The following is a 23,211-nucleotide window of genomic DNA, read 5'->3' on the forward strand; positions in this document are numbered from 1 at the left end:
ATAGTAAAACTAAACGAATAGTGACGTCAAACCTCCATCCTGCTGTTCAGCTCAGAAGCAGTGCAGTTCCTGTAGGGTGGTACATTTTAAAAACAGTTGACTTTTAAGTGATTTTGCGACGGGGTGTACTCACAAACGTTGTATATTGTTGTCATCTTTTCCACAGGAGTCACTCCTATTTTCTTTATGTATGCAGCAGGTAGATGATCAACAATACACAGTTTTTAATGTTAATATCAATAAAAATCAAACATGTGCTGTCCTCAGTCTTTTCTCAAGTAAAGTTTGGGAATGCATTACACATTTTTAAGGATATTTACATGAATATTCACAAACAGTAGACGGTATCAAACTACTACCCGGAGAATTCTTACACAGTCAAGTAAAAAACAACAAAAGAAATCCACATGACAAACAATACTCAAAGAACATGACTTTGCTGTACATTATATTAAACAAATTATATTTCATACTTAAATCGCATTTTGAAATCGTCTTGATTACAGCATCCTAAATGTGCAATTTATTTCAGAACTCCATGACTTTGGTACAAATGCAACGACTGTTTGAATTCTTCTGCCCGTCCCAGCGGCTTTTCTATCATCCTTCATATTTTAAACAACATTTAGCAAAAAAACAACAGCTTAGCAAAGCCTGAACAACAAACTTATGAAATTATTTTAAAAAGAAAAAGCTACATGACTGATGAATAAAACATTTTGTTTTGCTTTGCGCTCTCAAAGGTCAAGCGATATCCGAAAGTGCTGTGCTCTTTGGGCCAGTTCCTTTGCAAACTCCTGAGCCTCGTACAGAGATTGCTTATCCGGAAAGTGCAGCGCTGCCTTCTTGGTGGCCACAGCCAGCTGCTTCAGGAGAGCACACAGGTGGTTGCTCTTACACAGGAGGCTTTGGCTGGACCCTCCACGATGGGCCTCCCTGCACAGGGTGTCCACCAGCCTCTGGCCCACCATGATCACCAGCTTACTTTGCGAGATGAACTGTTCTGGGGGTTGGCCATCCTGAAGGCTGCCCACAAATCCCCCGATGGCTTTTTGGAGAGCACCGAAATAAAGTCGACAGTGCTCTGACAGGGACGATGATCGCTGTTCTTCTGTGCCACTGCCAGAGTCGGAGGAGTGGCGCTTGTTCTCAGCCTGGACAAGAGAGAAACAGAACATGTCATGAACTCTGCTTCTGAAAGCAGGAAAGTCTTCAATCCTGGCTTGTAAAATTGCTGATGGTTATAAAAAATAAAAAGAATCTAAATTTCCAAGACACGAATGAGTCGCTTTGTTGTGCTTTGACCAATAAGGATCCAGGTTGTGATTCTGGAGTTTAGATAGTTATATTATATCTGGATAGTTTTCTCTTGTCCTGTACAAAAGCTTAAAGTGACCAGGACCGGCTGGGATGCTGCTGTGTGGACCGGCGGACCGGCTACTTAATATTTCAGTACGCACACAGTTTTTTACTAAGTTTGACAGAAGAAAGTGTTTTGGATTATTATTGCTGACTTTACCTTTAAGTATGAACGAATGCTTTGTCTCAACAGGACACACTCACCTGTGCTATGTTAGAGGCTGGTGTGATGTTTTCTTTTGCCTCCTTCTGCCCGTCCTTCTGCTCACTTTCTTCATCCTTTGTCTTAATTAAAGCCAAAAGCAGAAGCATTATATTTACAGGTACGCATTAGGTTTCCTTTGGCTTTAGCTCATCAGGTAGCTACTATATGAACCTTTCTGTTTTTAGGAAGATTAGAAATTCTCACCTGAAGCTCTACATAGTCATTGTCATCCTCCAAGTCCCCTCCTTGTTCAGTTTCTTCAGGACTCCTCTTTGTCTCTGAAGGACTTACGGTGTTACCGGACTCTGGATCTTTCTGAGGAGCTCTGAATAGAAGCTTGCCGTTTGCGTTGATGATGGACACCAGTCGCTTGACGTCCTCTGGAATAGTGCGTGCCACCATGACGAAGCGCTCCAGTTGGTCAGGTGTCTGGATCTGGCCCGGGTCCTGACAGAGGGAGCTGAGTGGCCAGCCAGCCATGTTCAGAGCACTCACTGTCTGCTGTAGGATCACACCAGAGTCCTCTATGATGGACAGCTGCTTATAGAGTCTGGTCTGCAGGTTGGTGTCGGTCAAACGGCGGGCGTTGCCCTTAACATCCAAGGCAAAGTTTAGAAAGCATGTCAGAGAACATGAAATCCCCTCTGCGGCTTCTTTGATCTCCTTGAGGTGTTTCTCGAGATGTTCTTTGCACCTCCAGTGACTGCTGACAAAGTCCATGAGTTGAGGCACAGCCTTGCAAACAGACTCCTGCAGGCCCAGAAGTTTGCGGCAGGCCTCATCCTGACTGAGCGTTAGTTCTCGTAGAGGCTCGGGAGAAGACGAGCTCAGCGCCAGAGAGTCGCAGGAGCTGGTGGAGGAGCTGGAGGCTGTGCTGATTCTTTGACTGTCTGCTGAAGTGAGAAGTGAGGCTTTAGCTTGCTCATCCTCCTGCACCGATGACCCCACACTTCCTGGAAGTTCATGGAAGGATGTACAGGCCAGAAAGTTCCTCATCCGCTTCAGACGCACATTTTTGAGTTCATAAATACTTTTTGGGGCACCTCTGCACTCTAGGGGTTTATGATCACTGGGGGGATCACTGACAACTTGTGTAGCGGGTTCCTCTTTGGGTGGAACGGCATACACCAACTCCTCTGTTTGACTCTGAGGTGGGGGCTTGTTGTGAAGTGGGACCCTTGGTAACACTCTGGGTGGACTTGGGATGTCAAGACAACTGGATTTTGGTATATCATAAAGTGAGGAAGTTGGACTGTCTCTTTGAACGGGCAAAGCATGTGCTGGGAGAGTGTCATAGAGCTGCCTGCAAATGGCTTTGGATGGCATTGTATCATAGGAGCCTTGGCCTGGACTTAGTTTCTCAGGACCCACGGGCACATCGTAGATCCACTCGGGCTTGCGAGGGTTGGGAAGGGTGCAGTATCCCCCGATGCTCTTCTGCTGGGATTCGGTGGATGAGGGGACTGGGATGTCGTAGTTTGGGTCCTGTGGCAGAGGTGGTGGAACTGCATAGACCTGTAAGCAGGGACAACGCTGTCAGTACAGCAGTTATGCAGAAAGAAATGTCTTCAAGAAGGAGGCAGACATTCTTTGCCACTTAGTGGAAAGTAAAGGTCTCAGTTTGTTTTAAACCAAGTGCTTATTGGATCATCTAAGAGAGTTTACTATGAGCTACCTACAGCTGAGTAAAACCCCACGAGTGCCTCTAAGAAGAGACACAGTGAGCTCCACTGGTATGACTCACAGCCTCGACTATTAAGTAAAGACAACAAGTTCTTAGAGAGAAAACAGGGAGGAGAGTGTAAAAACATTTTCCTTAAAAAGTCATCTCACGTCATGTTTCCTGTACCTGTTTATTTCCATCACACTGAACCCTTTGCAGAAATAAAATTAGAAGCAAAAGTACTAAGAGAGAGACTGCATTTCACAGTGAATACATCATAGATGCCGAAGATATTCATTAATCCCTCAAAACATCTGAAACTCACATAAGAGTCTCCTGGACTGCTGCACCTTATACTCTCCAGAGAGTCAAATCTCTTCTCCAGCTCCGAAATTGGAATCAGCGAGTGTTTTTTTGACATTTGTTTGGGAGTTGGTATTTCCTGCAAAAAGAAGATGAAAAAACAGTGAAGACATCAGACCAACAGCTCCTCTGGTGGCCGTATATCCACAAATGGTCTCAAATTGATTAATGCGTGTGCTCACGGTGAACAGAGAAGCTCGTCTTGCTTGGCTCGGGACATCGTAGACCTCCCTTTTTGGACTGGATGCCATGTTGAAGAAACAAAGCTGCAGACAAGAGAGACAGGCTGTGATATTAGGGGCTGACTGGCTGTGCTGCTTTGATCAAAGCTGCATCTACCTCACTGACCTACGCATGAACACGTTTATGGAGACAGTGTTTGCTCTGAAGCCTGTTGAGAGGGCCGGAGAAGCCCATTATGCATGCACTTTGCCAATTAACGCAGTTCTATAATAGAAACCATACTGCTCAATGAGTATTAGGTGGCTACTGCAGAAAGGAACAGGACTCCCCTGGAGCAGGAGAGGAAATGGTGAACATGTGGGTATATTTCTCCCCACGTTTTGCTGCACAGGCACCCGTACAGACACTTCTGTCTTTCTGGGGTCCCTGGCGGCATGGGCTGCTGTTTGCAGTTAAAAGTGTCTGAAGTCTGTGTCTGTTTGTCTTTTACAGGCCCATAAAGAGCTCGGTGCTGCATGCCTGTCCCCATGGAGAGGCCCCTGGTCCCCATCTGCAAGCTCTTTTGCCAGCAGGAGTTTCACAGCATTGCATTTCTGCAGCAGTCTACCTCTCTAATCATGAGAGTTAACACTTCCCAAGAAGGAAGGCCAACTTTGACCTCAAAGCAAGAGGCCAACTAACATCTACCTTCAGCCTTTTTAAAAAATAATCACAAATTTATCCTTTGAAAAAGATGTATGTACCTTGTTCCCGTCAGGTCCTTCTGCGCCGTGCTGAAGTGCTGATGGGATTGGACTTTTTGAAGCTGATAAAGGAGTGGACGGGACCTTGTAGATCAGGTCCATGCGCTCATAAGCAGGGCTACTGGTGGGTCGGGGTACGCTTGGGATCTGGTAGATGTTCTGCACACCTTCACCAGCTTCAGCATGAGTTAACTTGGGTTTCTCTGTCACATGGCTTAAGGAGCCTGCAGTGAGTCCACCCTGGGGTAGGAGCTTCAGTCTGTTTGCAGGGGCCAGGCCATGGCGTCCATACAGAGAGCACATCCACCAGCCGCTGGTGCCGGCCACATTTTGATGCATCACCGTGACGATGTCGCCCTTTCTGAAGGCGAGCTCATCTGGACACTCGGCCGTGTTGTCATACAGAGCTTTGGCTAGTTTGTTCTGAAATAGAGAAGAGAAAAAGTTGAAATCATTTAGTAACCAGCCCACTGTGGACAGGCAGTGTGTGACGCTGACAAAACACAACATCTCATCACATTTCCTCTTGCAAGATGTGGCTTCAGGTTGCACATGTGAGTCTGGACAGGCATTTCACAGCTCACAATGAACATGACTTCACCGTCAAACAAGAATTTCTGTCGAATTACAGAACCGTTCCTTGTAAGCTAAATACAAAAACCAACCTGATACAGAAGTTTTGTCAATCTCGAGTCAATTCAATCAAAAATATCTAGATTTGATTTTCAGATAATTTTAGAACTTACAACCACTAGTTGTCTGATTTGAGGTGTTTTCACTTCAAACTAAATTAAATTAAAATGAAATCAGGTTGTTAAAGAAACTGAGCTGACAGCAGTCTGGAGACACTTTAAGAAACCAGTCACAATTAAAACTTGTGCATCATTTAAATCGTGTTGGATCCTGTTTGTTTCTTTGCATCATAACGACAGCAGTAAACCCATGAGGTCAGATTCATGCCCTATCCCTGTACAGCCTTTTTAAAACAAGGAAGCGTGGCGCTGTCTGACTTATAAAATGGTTTCAGCCCCGTCAAATAAAGAACCGACTGATTAAATATGAAAACGCAGACAAAAGGTCTGTCTGGAGCAGCTGATTCAGGTTCACATCTTCAGCTGACTGCACCTGTTCAGGTAACAACAAGTTTGCATTTTTAAGGCAGCAGCAGAACTTTGTGTGTTCTTGAAGCTGACTAAAGCCACAATGATTTACAGCGTAGTTGTCACGGAGCTCTTTCCTTTTTTCTTACACTGAATGTATGTTTTTATATATAAATATAGATATCGCTGTGTATTTTCACTTCTTGTTTGTGCTTCCTAAAAGAGATAAATGAAAAACAAGTTTCTTCACAGCTTCCTCTTGCTGGCCTGCAAGTATCCTATCCTATTTCAATGAGTAAATGAAACCTCATGTCATGTTCTGAATGCCGGTTGTACCCGACAGAATGACCTTCTACACCTCCTGCCATGTGCTCGGAGCATCTCAACCATCATCAGTTGGTCCTGCTCTGCTCTGAATGTGACAAATCTAAGCTTGATGAGGCCTCCTGCAATGAGTTTCCTGTATTGAGTGTTGGTCTCTTTGCTCTTTGCTGCGGCTGCTCGCTTTGTGTGCCATGATGAGCACAAAGGCGTATCTAACTGACACAGATCTCTAAACCAAAACCGCTGGCCAGAGCAGAAACAGGCAGCGTGTGGTGTGCAGGCCCACTCACTGCAGCAGGAGCTCGTTTTAACACTTTTTTGTCGTCACTCTGACCACAGAACAGTGACTAATAAATGTGTGAAATTAGTCAGAGGACCGCTAAACCTTAGAAAAGCTTCACCCTACAACACGCTAAAGGTTCTTGGAGCAAAACCAGAATCAAAATAAAATATGACCGGACAATATTTGATGTGTTTTTCCTCATAAGCTTTGATATGTGTTTTATTTTTATGGTGAGGTTATTTAGGGAACCTTTAAATTACAGAAGAACAAATGAGAGAAACTAAACAAATAGCATCACTTTCTATATATTTTAGCATTTTTAGGGGTAAGTATTTTACACATTCTGCATATTTACTGTTCCCTGTTTGAATTCATGCAAAACCTACAATCTGAAAGGATATTTTTAGCGTTAATATCAATAGTTGTTACCAGTATGGTGCAGAAGAACTGGACCAGCCTGCACAGACATATTTGTTCATTGTTTACACCTTATACTGATATTTTTATATGCCAATATATATATATTTTTAACTTATGTTTATATTTTTAGGACTTGTGCACTCTGAACGGGAGCAGCTGTAACATCAGTAATTTCCCCGTCAGGGATCAATAAAGTATTTCTGAGTCTGATCTCTGGAGCTGCAGACCTTCCCATCGGTTGCTGGCTTTCTCCAATGTTCTAAAAAATGTCATGGACAGCTTCCAGAGGACCAGGACTGTTGTAGCAGCACATTAATGGCACATGTCGCTCAGATGTCCACATACTTCTGGACGAGTCTTGGCCCTGAAATATTTGTACGCCTCCATTACTGAACTTTAAGCGCACGATTAAGAAGAAGAAGAGAAACTGTTGGAGATAATGGCACACACAGTGGAGTAAACAAACACACCCCCTCACACTCGGCCCTCTCCTCTCAGGCTGAATCCTGTTTCCAACAAAGAGCCCATTCACCATCAGAGAGCAGCACGCTCAGCACCTGTCGGGATGCAGGCCTGTGCAGCACACACACACTTCCCCCTCAACACACACACCAAGCGTCAGCAAACTGCCTGCCTAATCCTCGGGGTCATGCTACAGACATGCAAGTGAAATACGTCGGGTCAGATGACAGTCAGCGACCGTGCCACTGAGATTTACTTTGTACTTTCTCCTTGGGATCATCTGCTGTACGATATCCAGCGACCGCACTGGCAGCTGACCGCCTTCATCGCTGCAAACTCTCCATGTTGAATTTTTAGATGCGTGAGTTTCGCAAACGTCACTGAAACCACAATCTATTGTGTGACCCCATTACTATGATCAAAACGTACACATAGTTCATGTCCAATCCACCAGCCGTAGCGTGTGAAGCTATCAGCATTCAGGCCACCAGATTTCCCCTAAATGACCAAATTTCCCTTCGTGGGTGAATCAAGTATTTCTATTCTAAACACAAGCCTCCTCCTCCTCCTCACCTTGCGCTGAGCTTTTCTACTCCTGTTTCTGCGTGTTGAGTTTACAGTAACAGAGGGATTCAGCTGTGACTCTTTTGGATTCCTGCACACGCCTGCTTGTGCAGATCAGCTCCACGGACAGCTGGCCTTCAGCACAGCTGCCTCCGTCTCTCCCTCGCCTCTGCCTCCGTCCTGTTCACAAATTAACATCGCAGCGTCGGACGCAACGCAAGAAGTGCTTCTAAAAGTCAGGGATGGGAGCTTCTGTTCAGGCAAACGAGCCACATCGCGAGCTTTCTGTCAGAGGACAAAAAAACGTCTGTTGTTTGTATCATACACTGCTGGTTTGAAAACAGAGAAAGATCGATTGTTAAGCTCAGCGTCCTTAATTAAAAACATGAAACAAAAGTGAAGAAATAACAACTGAAATTCAGAAATTGCTGCTGATGAAACGATGAAACGATGAAACGATGAAACGATGAGATACAATCAGTTATGAAATAGTGTCTCGAAGAAAGACAGCGTTCGTGTGTTTGAGTGTTTCTATCAGTGTAATTATAGATTTATTTGGTTTTATAGAGGGCTGGAACAAGCTGATGCTCTCAGAAAGTGAGGGATATGATGATTTTAACAACCATACAGCGTTTAAAACTCCACAGTTGCAAGGTCAAGGGGAAAGGAAAGAAGTGAACTGTATTTAAAGGGTTGAAGTGAAGCTACAGGACGTCAGATGGTGGATGTTTAAACCAAACTATTTAATGATGCTGCAGCTGCCAGTTATTTCCATCACAGCTCAGTCTGTTGATTCTTGTCTCCATTGATGGATGAATTGTTTTGTAGCTTTCTCTTCCTCAGTCTGATATCTACATGTTTGTAAAATCCCTTCACTACAGGAAACAACAACCAGTTGTACAGAAGTTATAAAAGTTCTGTATCAGAGTGATAATAAGGTTCAGCAGATCAGTCTCCACGTCACCGCATTACAGGATGGTCGACTTAACAAGAGCATCAGGGCAGTGAAATGTCTCGGCTTTTAACGAGGTAACTTCTGTCCAAAGCTGGCTAACATTAGCCGATATATGGCAGCAGTCACACCACAACACCACAGCCTGTAGCAGCAAAACTCGTTCCAACATAGGAATAAGAAGAACATGCACGAAGGCGCATTAGATTGCTTTTGAGTTTAACTTTACGTGTTAAAAAAGGAAAGAAGACAGGAGTGTGTGACTTCTTTGTGAGATGATTGATCAGAGTCTATCCGGAGCGCATTCATAATAGAACTACTCATTTCTGGAGTTTGTCATCACACACTGTGGAGTGACTATTCAGCCGTCACTGACGTGCGTTCACCAGGTGTTTCATAAGCATGTAAAGAATGGAAGTCCCTGTTTATGAAAGAGTGATGCTGCGACCTAACTGCGATCCTTTTCCGTGTATAACGGGATCACCTGCAGAGACATCAACTGTCCAATCCCAGAGAGTGGGTGGAACAGGAAGAGGTTCCCAGTGTGGGAACGACACCCTCTTGGTTCACTCTGACCCTTTGGTCCCTGACATCAGGTCACGACCTCCGGGGCAGGTCAGCGCTCCATCCATTATAAGCCCAGACACATGCCAGACCCGGGACGACACCCACGGAGGTGGTGAACAAATCTGTCACACACGACCACAACTTCACTAAAATGTAGAAAAAGGCTCATTTTCCCAGGCAGAGCGGTGGGAGAGGACTGCTCAGGATGAGTCACCAACATAGCTGAGATCTACTCCTCTCTTGGATCTGGACAGGAAGTCAGCCTGTAAATATGACATATTAGACTTTCCCACAGATTCATAGGAGGAGGGGGGTGTGGTGACGAGGACAGACGAGGACAGACGGACAAACTGGAGCGACGTCTTGGTATCCCTGTAAATCATCGTCTGACATGTCAGGAATTTGTTCCTTCTCCATCAGTTCTTTCACCTTAAATGATTCTCAGATGTGGTGCACGGTGGAAAATCACCTGCATCAACTGTGTCTCCAACCAAAACAACTTCAGCAGACGGACTCAGTGACACTGACTCGCTGCAGCTGCCCTGGTATTTCCTGTACGGGAACTGGTGAGAACTATGTCAAAATCTCACAGACACACAACCGACGAAAACTTCCAAGAAGCTTTTAGTGGACAATTAACATTCCACATGGAGGACTAATCATCTCACAACAACATAAGCCTAAACAAGCAGTATAGGTTTAGCATGTTTCACCACTGAACACAGAACTGCTGTTAATCTCCGGCTGTGTTCTGTTGTTCAGATTTCATGTACGGTTCTGTTAAAACTGACAGCTCCTGCCGGTCAGCTGATTTGGGAGGAAGTGAACACACGGGGGGCAAAGGAGGTGAAGTAGTGAACTTCTTACAGCACAGACGGTACAATGAGGGAACACGATGCAGGGAATCTGCTTTTTAAGTTGACTTTTCTGAAAGATGTGGTTCGAGCTCAAAGTGAGGATCGAACATTTCTGAAAAGCCGAACAAATAAACATCCCGTCTGGCAGGTCGACACACTCTGGGCTGATTTCTCCTCCAGCTTCATGTGCTGTGGTTCTTTAAGTTTGTAGTGGGTTCACGTTAAAAACAATAAAAATAAATCAGAGATAAACATTTGAATGGTTTATGACAAAAGTAAGACGAGAACCAAAACACTTTGTGATCCTGCATCTTTACCAGATTTACCAGATGGGTCGCCATGGTACCGCCCCACTGACTGCACAGTCTGGGAAAGTCAGAGCATCCTTTAACGCTGACGCTGTGATACGTAGAACGGTCTGCTGCACCTCATTAACATGCTGCTAGAGGGGGAAAGATTCTGCAGTGTTTGTATATCATTATATGGGGAGGCTTTAATTCAGATACGGGCCTGATGTCACTGTTAAACAAGACTGAAGATCCTAAACTCTCTTTAAAAAGTTCAGCATGTTTCAGCTTCAGGATCAAACACGTACGGATCCATCTGAGAAGTTGACATTTTGGCCAATCAGAGCAGATTATTTTTGAAGGAGCTTAAAGAGACAGAAGCTAACAGAAGCTAACAGAAGCTAACAGAAGCTAATACGGTTTGAAACTGAGGCAGAGAGTTTGCACATGAATTCTGTGTATGATCAATACGGTATTTTTGGAAACATAAATCATGCAAAGAAATTTCAGCAAAGCCCCAGAATTTAAACATAGACTCAGAAAAGTAAAAGATTGATCCCCTTTACAGGAAGAGAATGTGATGTACAGTGAACACAGGATGAATATCAGTGATGTTCAGCATCCTCAGTCCTGGAGTGAATACCAGCATAGAGGAGACATAACATTTGTCTACAGCATAAGCTGCAGATTTCACTAATGGTGACACTTTAGAATGGACAAATCTTAGCTGATTTTGGCTTCATGAGTACAAATAGGATGAAGGGCACGACTGTGAGCATCAGTCATTTCCTAGACAGTCTGTCAGAGCAGCAGTGGAGGACAGGCTGGACGAAGTGAGGAGCAGCGCTGCAGATAACAGGCCGGCTGCAGACTCGCTCTTCCCTGACAGGAACTTATCTCACTGCTTGCATTGTGGTTTTATTTATACTCACACTTCCTCACACTCATCGTCTGCCTTTAGTCACAGTGAACATATTCACCAAATGCTCATGTTGCTCTGTTGCAGTGGGCACGGTGGTGGGAGACACTGGGAGGTTTGGTTTGGCTTATCGGTCTGTTTCTAATGGTGATGACAACACCCAGTTAGTTTGTGCATATTTGATTCAGCTTCATATAACAAACATGGTGTCAGAATGGAACTAGATGTGCTCTATGAAACATCTGAAGACTGCAAACAGATGAGAGAAATCCCACCATCCATCTGTATTTAAAGCATTTTAGAGTTCTGCACCGTAGAGTCCGTTTGTGAGTGTTTTGACTGCTTGTGTAAGAAAAGGGAAGTTGAAGACAACTTCATATTTTAGGCCTTCATTGTATAGTTCTGCTCAGTTTTGACCAAAGTGTAAAGAATTCCTGTCAAGGTTCCCTCAGAGTAAGTGTCTATATGTATTTTTAAACTACAGATCTGTTAGAGTGTCTAAATAGCCGATGTCACATGAATACATGTAAATAAAAACACACATAAAACACGGCCTGTACAGCTTCACCATGTCCTTGATCTGATCCACACTGGTAGATCTATATATATATATATATATATGGGCCACATTTGACCCAAACAGCCTCAATGTACAACAACGTGCAGCTCTTGTACAAACGTGTGACATTTTTAAATATTTTCATTTTTGTGTATTTTGGGTCACTTTAGGAGAAGCCATCAAATTTCAAGCTAAAAGACGTTTAGAGTTTTTTTGTTTTTTTTTTTACAGCCGTCAATCGTCAGAATGGGTCAAATTTCACCCAAAACAGTTTGTAAAGGTTAACCATCTCCATGGCAACTGATGAAAGAAGACCACAAGACGTAGCTGAAATCACAGGCCGTATGTTGCTGCTGCCGTTTTCTCACCATCAGCCATATTGTAACATCCTCAGGTGTCGCCATCGTCTCTGTTTACGTTGTTCACGAGTAAGACTGCGTCTTCAGCCGGGGATCAGTAACTACTAACTACATCCTGCAATCTGCTCCTAGGAAGTTTACTCGGGCTTTCATTCGCAGAAAGAAACCGAAAAAGTAAAGCTGTGAAACCAAAACGATGTCGGAAGACAAAAATCCCCTCAGACACGAGGAGCCACTTTGTATTTCACACATCTAAAACATGAATTAGAGGAGCTTTAACTATCTCAGCCTTGCTGTCCAGCTAACACCTCCAACTAAACCCAACCGTTCTCCATTTCGCTATTTAGGACCCAGTTTGTATATTGATGATTTTGTTTTTTTTGACATCGATTATGAATCCTCAGCAGTTGAACACGGGGACAGTGACGGCGAGAAGAGGATGCTGTGTGAGCCCTCATGACTGTCGACTGACTCCTGCTCTCAGATGATAAAAACAGACACAGCAGCAGCCAAAAATAGCTTCCTACAAACTAAAAACACACACAAATTCCAACACAAAATGCATTTATAAACCGGAAAGGCGATTGCTTAAAGCGAGTTAGTCATCAGCCAAAGCGGTCTGTCATTTTTAAAGAAGGGTTGAATAAGACGAGCTCAGTGGTATGGCTGCTGTGTGCAGGGGAATTTCAGAGTGATGCACATCCTTTCCTAGTACTGCTCGCTACAGATAGGATGTGAGAATGCTATACATTGCTCATACATGAATTACGTCAGTGTTTTTGAGATATTTTCTACCTCAAACCAAACACTGACCGACCTGGCAGGCCCCTATCTGGAATCTAAGAGACTTAACACAGAATTCTTCCAACTTTAATGTTTTCTCCATCTGCTGTTGGCTGGCTCACTCTGCTTCTCCAGGGGATGCTTGAACCAACACTGATCGGCATAGCGGTGCAAATATACCCCCAAAATAATATGTGAAGAGTTCATTCTTGACAAACTTTCAGAAAAACCCACGTTTCCATCGTCTACCTGAGACAACATCAATCAAACTTATCTGTGTTGTTGTCATGTCGTTTCCACTGAGTCAGACCCACTTTACTTCAGTTTGATCGGTATTATCTCAAGCAAACAACAACGAAAATAGGTTTCCGAAAATCTAGAAAAATTGAGTTATCTGTTATTGCACACAAACATCCATCCCATACAAGAGATCTGAGGTCAAAGAAGCATGCTCTGGAAACAGCAGCAAATGTGCAAAAAGGTTCAAAAGATGCATTTGAATGGGAAGAAACTGATGCTGTTTGTTTTATCACTAGTAAATCAGCTCACACGGGTTCACAAGTCACAAGTTAAGCTGCCACCCAACATCCCCAATTATCCGTTCTCAGAGCAGCCGGACTTGATAATCTCACTTTTGTGTTAATGGGGGCTCGTAAAGTTTCACTCTCAGCTCGGGATCAGGCCTCTCAGGTTGCAGCCTACGGTGGAGCAGGAATAGGAGGTATCTGACACCAGCAGCTCAAGTGAAATCCAAGCAGGTGGTCTACGGGGACATTCCTCCGGGCGGACAACATCACTGTGCGTTCAGAACTTCTACTACAAATCATTCAAATCGTTTTTTGTTTATTTTAATTGTGTGTTTGTGAGGAGCGGCTGCAGGACTCACCATGACTGTGCAGGTCACTTTGTCCACACGGGGGGAAAGTAGTCCGTCCACAGAGGGTCACTCTTCCATCTCAACCAGGACTGTGTGTGAAAACTCTGGTCCTCCTCGCAGCCTCACCAGCATATTGTCTGAGCTGTCACAGAGAGCCAGACTGTTGTAAAGCCTGGGCGGAGACACCAGCTCCATGTCGGTGACACAGCTTCTCCTCTGCAGCTCATTGGCCGCTCACACTTCTGCAGCTGCCCCACTTTTCTTTTCTTTTCTCTCTCTCTGCACAGAACTCTACATTCTCTTCCATCTTTCCGATAAAGCAGAAGTAGATTACTTGCCACTAGTTTATTCTTCCAAATAACTGAGGTGGAATTTTTGTCACAGACTCTCATTTCTGGCTTCCTCTTTTCGTATAAACTCGGCGCATTCCTCCACAAGCGTGACTGATTGATAAGGTAGACGAGGGAGGGAGGGTTGTTTTAGGCTGAAATTCTTGTGGGTTTCCTCGTTGTTGTCTGGACGACACAGACCGGCAGCGTCTGGGAGAGCTGGGCAGGGGGCTGGGGAATGCTAAAGGGGGGCAGATGGGGCAGCGTGACCCTCCAGTCAGAGGGTTCAGGTCACAGAAGGAAGACCAGGAGCTCTGAGAAGCTCTCTCTGCTTTGTGACAGAGAGAAAACAAACCCACTGCACAATGACTACGCTGGTTTGTTGTGGTAATTTGTGCGAGCTGCAGATTGCGGCTCACTTTTCGCAGCAACAACTGTGGTCTCAAAAACTTTCCAGGATACCAGACCTGTGGTTACGTCTGAGAGAGAGGGGAGGGGGTTTCACCATCAAATACACAGAAGAGGCTTCTTCCTTTTATTTGTTTTTAATAAAAATCTGAATTACAACAACGTGTATAGACAAAATATAAAAGTGGAAAAGACAACAAACCGACCCGACAGTCAATCACAGCTGAGATGTGAGATCAGAGGAAGGTTTGCAGGTCGGACTACAAACGAGACAGAACTTCAGAGTATCATTCACACTGAGGACGCGTCTTGACAAACTGCCCCCATCACTTCTTACTCTTTTGGTTTTGCAATGACAGCTCTTCATGTTCATCAGAACCGTCACACAAATTCCACTGCAGGTTTAAACAAAATACAAATGAAAAGAAAAGAAAAAGTCACACATCAGACGACAGTGACGAGTTCGCTGAGGTCACGGAAGGCTTCAGAAGAGTCAGACAGCATCCCTGTTGGCTGGAAATTCAGTCCGTGGTGGTGCGGCGGTACCAGAAACGGGCCCTAAAGTCGTCGCTGCAGGTCATGAAGCCGGGGTTGGTGGGCGAGTGGACGATGCAGCGGACGATGTTGTTGTGACCGAGGGACAGCAGGTTTTTCCTCTCGGCCGTGCGAGAGTCCCAGCAGCACAGGCTGATGGTGCGTTCGTCGGGCAGCAGCACGTAGTCCTCGGTGTGGTTGAACACGCCCTGCGTACGGTGCATCTGTCGGCCGCTCAGCCCTGCACCTGGAACAGGCAGCAGGGGCAGGTCAGGAGGGTGAACGTCAACACTGAGCCCACACGGCTTAAATCCAAATGTACATCTAACAGTAACGGACCATTCACCAGGTTCCTGTACTTACTGCTGCTACGCCTTTCAAGCTTCACCTTCTAGCTAAACTGTTCTCACCTGTATCCACATTGATAATGGCAGAAAATTTACCATCAAACATATCAGTAGTTTTCCAAACATGACTGTGTGTGTGTCAGAGGTTTATTTCTGTCTGTGTACTCATACTACTAGAACAAAAAAATCTGTAGCAAATTCCCCACCTGGAACATTTGCCGATTGTTTTTCGTCATCTATAGCATGCTAGCAGGGCTGACAGCTGTCACACACAGTGGGACTATTAATTAAACATGTATGATGTCTTAACCCAGGAAACACCAAGACCCAGGGTTCCTACACATTTGAAATTTCTAAATTCCATACGTTTTCCAGACTTCTCGGTAAAAAAAAAAAATTCAAATCGTGAACTTAGTTCACTTGATGTTGTGGGACTTGTTCTCATGCTGGTTTAGCCAGAAACGCTGTGACTCTCAGTCAGAGGATGAGGTGACGAGACGACAGTGTTTCTCCTGCATATGACTCCCAACCGCCGCCGAGTTCACACAAAGTCTGCATTTAGCTTTCTTTATCCATTCAGGATCCTGATCCAGTCTTTATATTTGGGATTTATGAGCCAGTCATCAGAGAATTTACCCATCATGAGTTCTGTCAGCGACCATACAAGACATTTTGAATCACTCACTCACAGACTTTGTGGACATCACCTGTCTGTGGAAGCAGCAGTGGAACATGACAATACCTGGGCGGGCCAATGGGTTGGAAGAGGATAAGAGCAGAGGGCGGGCATTCAACTTGTCAATCTGCTCAAATATTTTCTGGGACGCATAGCCATGGATCTGTTATATGAACGCATAGCCATTTTCCATTTTCCAGACTTTTCCAGACCTGGAAATGTATAAAATCAAACTCCATACTTTTCCATACTTTCCATACTTGCGTAGGAACCCTGCAAGACCCTGTTTGTTTTTGTCCAGTGACATTGCCAATAAAGTTTTCAGACAACATGGCTTCGTCCTTCGTGTTGACACAAGGAGAGAAACTCAGTGTTACTTTAAGCACTTTGTACAGCTGACACTGACCTGCTGGTTTTAATATTTAATTTATTGATGAATGTGTTGCACTCGTCTTAAGAGAAATTCTTGACTTGGCTCAGTGTTTTTTCTCATTGGCCGTGTGCAACGTTTGAATTCCTAAACAATCATGACAATATTCTTTGAAAATAAACGAGACACCATCAGCAGCTGTCTGTTGATGGGTCACAACACAACCATCATCACACCCAGCATTTATTCTGATGCAGACTTTAGTGACTGCACTTTTTACATGTGTGAATAAGAGGACAAACCCAACAGTGACTCCAAATTGGAGAGACGGACTGAAATGTGAACTTTATAATAAACCACCTATTACAGACAGCATGTTGTATTTGAGTGGTTTCATTGTAAGAAAAGCAGCTAATGAGACACGGCTCGAAGCAAATGTTTTATGCATTTCTTGCATTTTCTCTGCTGTATCAAAAACACTCCAAACTCTGACCCAAGGCACAACCTGAGAAGAAAAAAAGCGAACAAAAGACAGAAACCACCGTACAAATATTTTATCTTAAGAGCATCCTTTTTTCTACAGCGTCACTACACATCGTTTCAGCATGTGGAAAACTCCAAAGCCTGATGTGTGTGATTGTTCTGTACAGCTGCCAAACCGTCACTGGACAAGTCCTGGTCAGAGGAGCTACTCAGTGAGTCCGTCAGTAGAACTGGTCCCTGTCACTGTGGCTTTGTCTGTAACAGCAGTTGTGCTTTCATATAACTGTCAAGCAAATTTGAAGCAAACTTTTGAAATGAAAAAAATAAAAATAAATATATGAAAGCGTGTTTTCTGGTAGCATTGCAAAAAACTCATTGCAGACATTAGAAGCAGCTTTTCTTTCCCACTTTAAAATACTTTAACATTTATTTTTCTCTAACAACACTTGTGCAGCGTCCTGCCACAAACTGTAGGTGGGGAGGCAGGAGGTGGGAATGCACCTTTAAACAATTTGGCAAACTGCTAATCAAACCAAAGGCAGAAGAATTGTGCTGCTCTTCATGACAGCAGACGTAAACAAAGAATCGGGCTTCGGTTCGTGCTCAGTACAGCTGATATCGATAGATGACAAATGCCTTGATCGGCCTCGACCCCCATCGTCTGGATCAGAGTGAGAGGCCGTGTCCACCACAGAAGACTTTCACCTACTAACGATGTGTGTATTAAAAGATGTGCAGTTTAAATAATCTGCTGCTGATGTGCAGACACATTAAAAGCAATACTGAGAGTCGGTGCTTCAGAGTTTCATTACAAAGCCAGCATGCTGCAGCACAGATCCAACTCACTGGAATGTTTTACTGAACTAATATGATGCTAGCTGTTTCTAAGTTACTGACCAGTCATAAACATGCAGCTGTGGCCAGTTCCACAACAGTTACATAGTAAGGAACCAAAGGCACACTGGTACTTCTGACAAACTTTCCACTAATGAAAAATGTGTTTACTAACACAATGAAGTCCTGCTGCTTTTCTTCTAATTCACTCATTGATCTAAGAATGCCGTCTGATTTCAAAACACAATAACATCCGTGTTTTCGTCAACATTTACAAGCCTGTGATCATTCACACAAAGAAGGAAGGAAGTGTGACAGCAGACCCTGAGGAAGATGGTGTCATCATTCGGTCGCATTGGCAGGTTGTTGTTCTGCCACAAGATTCCTCAGAGCGACAGCTGAAGTTGCAGCAGTTAGTGTGATGTCAGTGTGATGAAGCTCTCACTTTGTGTGGACGCACGAAAAAACATCACGTCGCTGCGCTTCTGCGAGCTGAAAATGTCACTGAGCTTCAGGTCAGCGTTACACTGACGGGGGATAAATCGTGTGTTATTTCACACCAAACGCTTCACTGCCTGACAGCAAAGTTAAAATAAATGAACTTCCTCATTTGTCTGCTAGAGGGCGCCGTTTCCCCAGACATGAAACACTCAACATCAACCCTCAGGCCTTCAGTGAAGGTCCGTTTGGTGAGTGATGGTCAGGGAAGCACAAGGGGTGGAAAATACATATTAGACTGAGCAAATATATTTGAAGTCAAAAGATCAGATTATGGTTAGACGTTCTTTGAAGTGAGTCCTGACGAGTATATCACAGATAAACTTTTATGTTTCCAGCCTTTTGTTTATGCCTCTACATGTGCAGTAACTCATTGTATGACACTGATATCTGGTTTATTTAAACATTTGTTCTGCATCTCATCATTGTATGTATTATTTTTCTTGTCCCAACACATATTGTAGCTCCCATTTGTGTCTGGTGACTGTATTACTGAGATCAGCTGCTGTCTGAGTAAAGTGCTCTTTGCAGCTCGTGTCTGAGAAGCTTCACTCTGTAGAACCACAAATACGAGTGTGTTTCTAAGTCCCACAACTCCAACAGCTTCTTTTCTTTAGCAGATCAAGTCCCGTCAGTTTAAGAAAAACAAATGATCTCAGTTAATCTTGTATTCATATTAATAATTTAAACTTGAATGAAGCATCAGGTTTAGTATCTGAAGCTGCCGGATTGACTCATTATCATCACTGGAGCATCAGAGCTAAAAAATCTGATCAACACATCCCATAATTTAGTGCCACGTTTTGTTTTTCCATTTGATATATGGTAGATGCTCACACTTCTATCTGTTTTTGTGCTTCCTGTGTGACATTCTCCCTTTGTGGGATCAAAAACGTTTTCTATCTAAAAATAATTCGGTTTTATTGCCACTACAAATATTTTTTTTTGAAAAAGACAGGAAGGTCTCACTTATTGTCAACTTTTTTTCCCTGTGAGTCTTGTTCTGAGGAAATTCATCAAAAGTCCTGAACGGTACAAATTTGTCATTCGTTGCTCATTTTACTGATGAATATCTGCTGATGCAAAATATCCCTAAATAGACTTTGTAATGTGTTTTAGGGACAGACAAGGACTGATAATAGAGGCGGTGACAGTAAATCAGTCTGTAACACCTGAGGACCACTGCAGTAGGTGACGCTACACTGTTTGTGCAGCAGAGGATGATACTGGACCAGGACCTTCACAAAGACCGGCTGTCACACTGCCTGACTACTAAACTACTCAAATCTAACAAACACTCAGTCAATTGGCAGCTTTGATGATGATGATAATATGGAAAACTAGATCTTGATTTTGCATTATGCTGGTTTTGAAGTTTTTCTAATCTTTCAATTGTGAAATAATAAAAATTTCAGGCAAATCAAGAGATGGTTAAGCAGAAACTTGTAAGAATTTGATGATTTGAGATGGAAAGAACTCATTTTCTGGATATTTTTTTCCCTCTTAATTTAAGTGACAATCAAATCTAAGTAGAATGAAAAATAAATCTCAGTAGACCATCTTTAAAAGTGTATCTGCATCAGTTTTGCATTGGAACAGGTCACAAAAACAAAAGCCTTTTTCCATCTGAAACATATCACCTGTCTCTGACCATCCCTCTCCCTCCCTGCAGCTGAAACATTCATCCATGCCTTCATCACCTCCACACTTGACTACTGCAAAAGCCTCTCTATGGTTTACCCTCCAAACTCCTCAGAAAACTTCAGCTTATTCAAAACTCTGCCGCCCGTCTCCTCACCCGCTCACGTGATCACATCACCCCCGTCCTCCAACATCTCCACTCGCTATGAAACAATGCATCACGTTCAAGATCCTCCTCCTCACCCACAAAGCCCTCCATCATCTGCCCCCTCTACCTCACAGACCTGCTCCAGCCCCACACGCCTTCCCACAGCCTCCGTTCCTCCTCTGCTCACCTCCTCGCCCCACCACCAAGGACCAAGCTGGGGGGACTGAGCCTCTTCTGCTGCTGCTCCACCCTCTGGAGCTCCTTCCATCTCCCATCTGAGCCTGTTCTGACCTCCACTCATTCAAGTCCCTTTTAAAAACTCACCTTTTTAAGATCGCTTTTAATGTTTAACTGTTCTACATTTTCATTTTTTTTATTTTTACCTGCGTTCTATGCCTTGTTGTTTATCTGCTTTTATTCAACTTGTTTTGTTCCTGTTTTTATCTTCTCCCCTGTTAAGCGCTATACAAAATAAATGTCTTATTATTATTATTATTATTATTGTTCGTGGAACACAAACCATAAACCAAAATGTGTCGAGGATCAAATGAAATAGATAGATTCACACCCTTTGTAAACTTTTTTTCTGCATCTCGACCCTAAAAATACAAGGTTGACTTCTCAGGAGTCCAAATCAAATCATAATGTGTTCAAGTCAGATCTAACACCTCTTTCATGCCAGTCTATGACCCTGCACCGTGTTTCCACCTCAGCCCATCCTCCTTACCTGTGTACTTGACCAGTGTTCGGCCTGTAGAGATCTCCCACAGTTTGACCACGGAGTCTTTCCCACTGGACAGGATGTATTTGGAGTTCTTGGAGAAGATGGCCGAACAGACCTCGGCTCCGTCGTGGGCCTTATCAAAGGTGGTCACGCAGCGGTTGGAGACGCCGTCCCACAGTTTGATGCTGCCGTCCTTGCTGCAGGTGACGTAGCTGTTGGCTGTGGGGTTATAGCTGACGCCACTGATGGTGTCTGTGTGCTGGTCCAGCGGGTTGCACGACACGAAGCACTGGAAGGTGTTGACGTCATAGAGGCGCAGTGTGGGGTGCTGCGTTCCCACCAGCAGGAAGTCACCTGACGGGTGGAAGGAGATCGAACGCAGCATTTCTGCTTCCTGCAAGGAAGTAGACAAAGAAAGGATTGGTCTACAAAACACTTATAGTGGTCCGCAAAGTCTTACAAATTTAAATGTTGTAATTTTCCAGCCTTTTCTTACATCAACAAATTTAATTTTTCCCAAAGCAGAAATAAATGATGAGTCCACAAAAGCTGACCTGTATATATTTAAATGCTCGTTTTGCAGAGGGCTTTGAGTAGTCAAATAGTTTGAGGGTGTAATCTCTTGAGCCAGATGCTAAAATCTGTTCGGTGGGATGGAAGGCGAGGCAGGTGACTTCATCAACGTGGTCGTACAGTGTCCGGATCACAGGGTGGTTCTCCATGTTTTGCTGCGCTGTCTCATTCATCATCACCTGATGTACAGATAAATGGGGAAAAAAAACAAAGTGAGCACGCTGGCTTAAAAACATCCAGTCTACCTTTACTCTCCAACCTGCCTCACCTCAATGGGCATTGCACTTTTTGCCAGCATCCGCTCAGTATCCAGGATCTTAATGGAGGCGTCAGCAGAGCCAGTGGCGATCAGCTGCCCGTCTCGACTGTATGTGGCAACACGGCATGGACCTTTATGAGACGTGACATAGCAGGTCTCGTACTCTGATGCTTCCGGAGACATTGTCTGGACATCGGCGTCAAACTCCAGGTCGATGCCAACACCAGGCGCCACCGTGTCAGAGCGTCCAATAGCGTACTGAACGGCACTATCGTCGTTCTCCATCCCTGTTATTATGGGTTGCAAACTGTACAGTTAGGGCAGCTTCACACACACACATCACAAAAACACACAAGGACATGGAGAGAACATCTCTGACCTATCTTTGCCAGCTGCATCAGCTGCTCAGAGGGCGACACCACGCTCTGGGGCTTGACCTCATTAATGAGACTGTTGGCGATGCTGGTGTATCCATCGTAGAGCAGCTGGCTTATGATGAGCTTGTACAGGTGCTGTCGGTCCTTCAGAGTCGGTTTGGGACGATACATGCTGGGTCACTTTGACTTGACTGCCAGTAGTGACAACTTAGCAGACTGTAACCAAACAAACAATGTCAGCAACTTATCTTCAGACTGTGTTAGCGGCTGCAGAACAATAATAAAATAATAAAAGCTAATGTTACTTCCACACCGTTAGCCGTGACTATGCTAACGTTATGGTCAGACACAGCGAATGAATGGGGACTTGTGCTCAGCCGTGATGCTAACAACGTTAGCTTTGTGGCTACAGTTAAGACAAAACAACAGTATGCTAACAGCAGATACAAACCGGAACTGGCTGAGCGTGTGTGCTCTGCAACTACGGTATTATGTGCTACCTAACAGTGAAAGCTAAAGCGCAGTTTCTGTTGTTTTTAATATTAAAACATAGAGATTTCTAACCTCTTCGAAGTTCCAACGGCGCCTCTGGACCCAAACGTGCGTTACGTATTACGCAGTTTGCGTCCTACGTCATGACGTCCGCCTCGTTCGACAGGAACTGCGACTGCGCCTCAACTGGAAGAGAAGAAGAAAAGCTGCAGCAGACCGATGGATGACACGCTGTAGGTTTTACTGTAACTACAGATAATAGTTCAGAGCCAGCGTCTCTCACGGCTGTTGCTTTAACTGGATTTAGCAGACCCGCTTAAGATAATGATAAAAAAAGAAAGAAAAAAAAAACCGCGTTGGTGTTAATTTTGTTGTTTGTTGCCTAGTAACAGTGTTCAATTAGCATAATTAACACATGAAAACCAAACATTGTCATGGATGCTGCAAACATAGATATGTATATATATCTGTGGCTGCAAATATGCCTGTACAAGTTACATCTAAAGAAAATGAGCGACATTAAAATATAAATACTGAGATATGTTCTTTGATTTGGTTGGTTTGCTTTGGAGCTAGAATTATGGATCAATAATTACTATAAAAGAAAAAAGCAGACTTTGGTTTACAAATGAACTGGTGAGTGTTTTAACTGTACAAGTCCTGCAAAAAAAAAAAAAAAAAATAAATAA

At 44.0% G+C, this 23,211-nt stretch overlaps 2 protein-coding genes across 2 annotated transcripts; both read right to left on the reverse strand.

Moving 5' to 3' along the window:
- Positions 1–202: 202 nt before the first annotated feature.
- On the reverse strand, positions 203–13,968 carry cass4 (Cas scaffold protein family member 4). Its single transcript, XM_008284738.1, has 7 exons — positions 13,839–13,968; positions 4,517–4,939; positions 3,773–3,856; positions 3,553–3,669; positions 1,769–3,079; positions 1,564–1,644; positions 203–1,154 (listed from the first exon to the last, which is right to left on the reverse strand). Exons 1-7 carry the CDS (start codon positions 13,839–13,841, stop codon positions 738–740), a joined length of 2,436 nt encoding a protein of 811 aa, XP_008282960.1. The 5' UTR covers positions 13,842–13,968; the 3' UTR covers positions 203–737.
- Positions 13,969–14,679: 711 nt separating this feature from the next.
- On the reverse strand, positions 14,680–22,719 carry cstf1 (cleavage stimulation factor, 3' pre-RNA, subunit 1). Its single transcript, XM_008284739.1, has 6 exons — positions 22,595–22,719; positions 22,033–22,246; positions 21,663–21,940; positions 21,376–21,573; positions 20,825–21,215; positions 14,680–15,347 (listed from the first exon to the last, which is right to left on the reverse strand). Exons 2-6 carry the CDS (start codon positions 22,199–22,201, stop codon positions 15,088–15,090), a joined length of 1,296 nt encoding a protein of 431 aa, XP_008282961.1. The 5' UTR covers positions 22,202–22,246; positions 22,595–22,719; the 3' UTR covers positions 14,680–15,087.
- Positions 22,720–23,211: the final 492 nt, after the last annotated feature.

This window comes from Stegastes partitus, unplaced genomic scaffold (assembly GCF_000690725.1).
Source record: "Stegastes partitus isolate 25-593 unplaced genomic scaffold, Stegastes_partitus-1.0.2 Scaffold370, whole genome shotgun sequence".
Lineage (NCBI taxonomy): Eukaryota > Metazoa > Chordata > Actinopteri > Pomacentridae > Stegastes > Stegastes partitus.

Bases quoted from the DNA above. Each gene is read 5' to 3' on its own strand.
- cass4 (XM_008284738.1), bottom strand. The intron at 3,857-4,516 runs GTACATACATCT...TCTTGTCTGCAG, and splicing joins AAGGACCTGACGGGAACAAG to CTTTGTTTCTTCAACATGGC. The intron at 1,155-1,563 runs GTGAGTGTGTCC...TCTCTTGTCCAG, and splicing joins CAGCCTCTAACATAGCACAG to GCTGAGAACAAGCGCCACTC.
- cstf1 (XM_008284739.1), bottom strand. From the start codon at position 22,201: ATGTATCGTCCCAAACCGACTCTGAAGGACCGACAGCACCTGTACAAG. The intron at 21,574-21,662 runs GTGAGGCAGGTT...TCTGTACATCAG, and splicing joins AAAGTGCAATGCCCATTGAG to GTGATGATGAATGAGACAGC. The intron at 15,348-20,824 runs GTAAGGAGGATG...TGCCTGTTCCAG, and splicing joins AACACTGGTCAAGTACACAG to GTGCAGGGCTGAGCGGCCGA.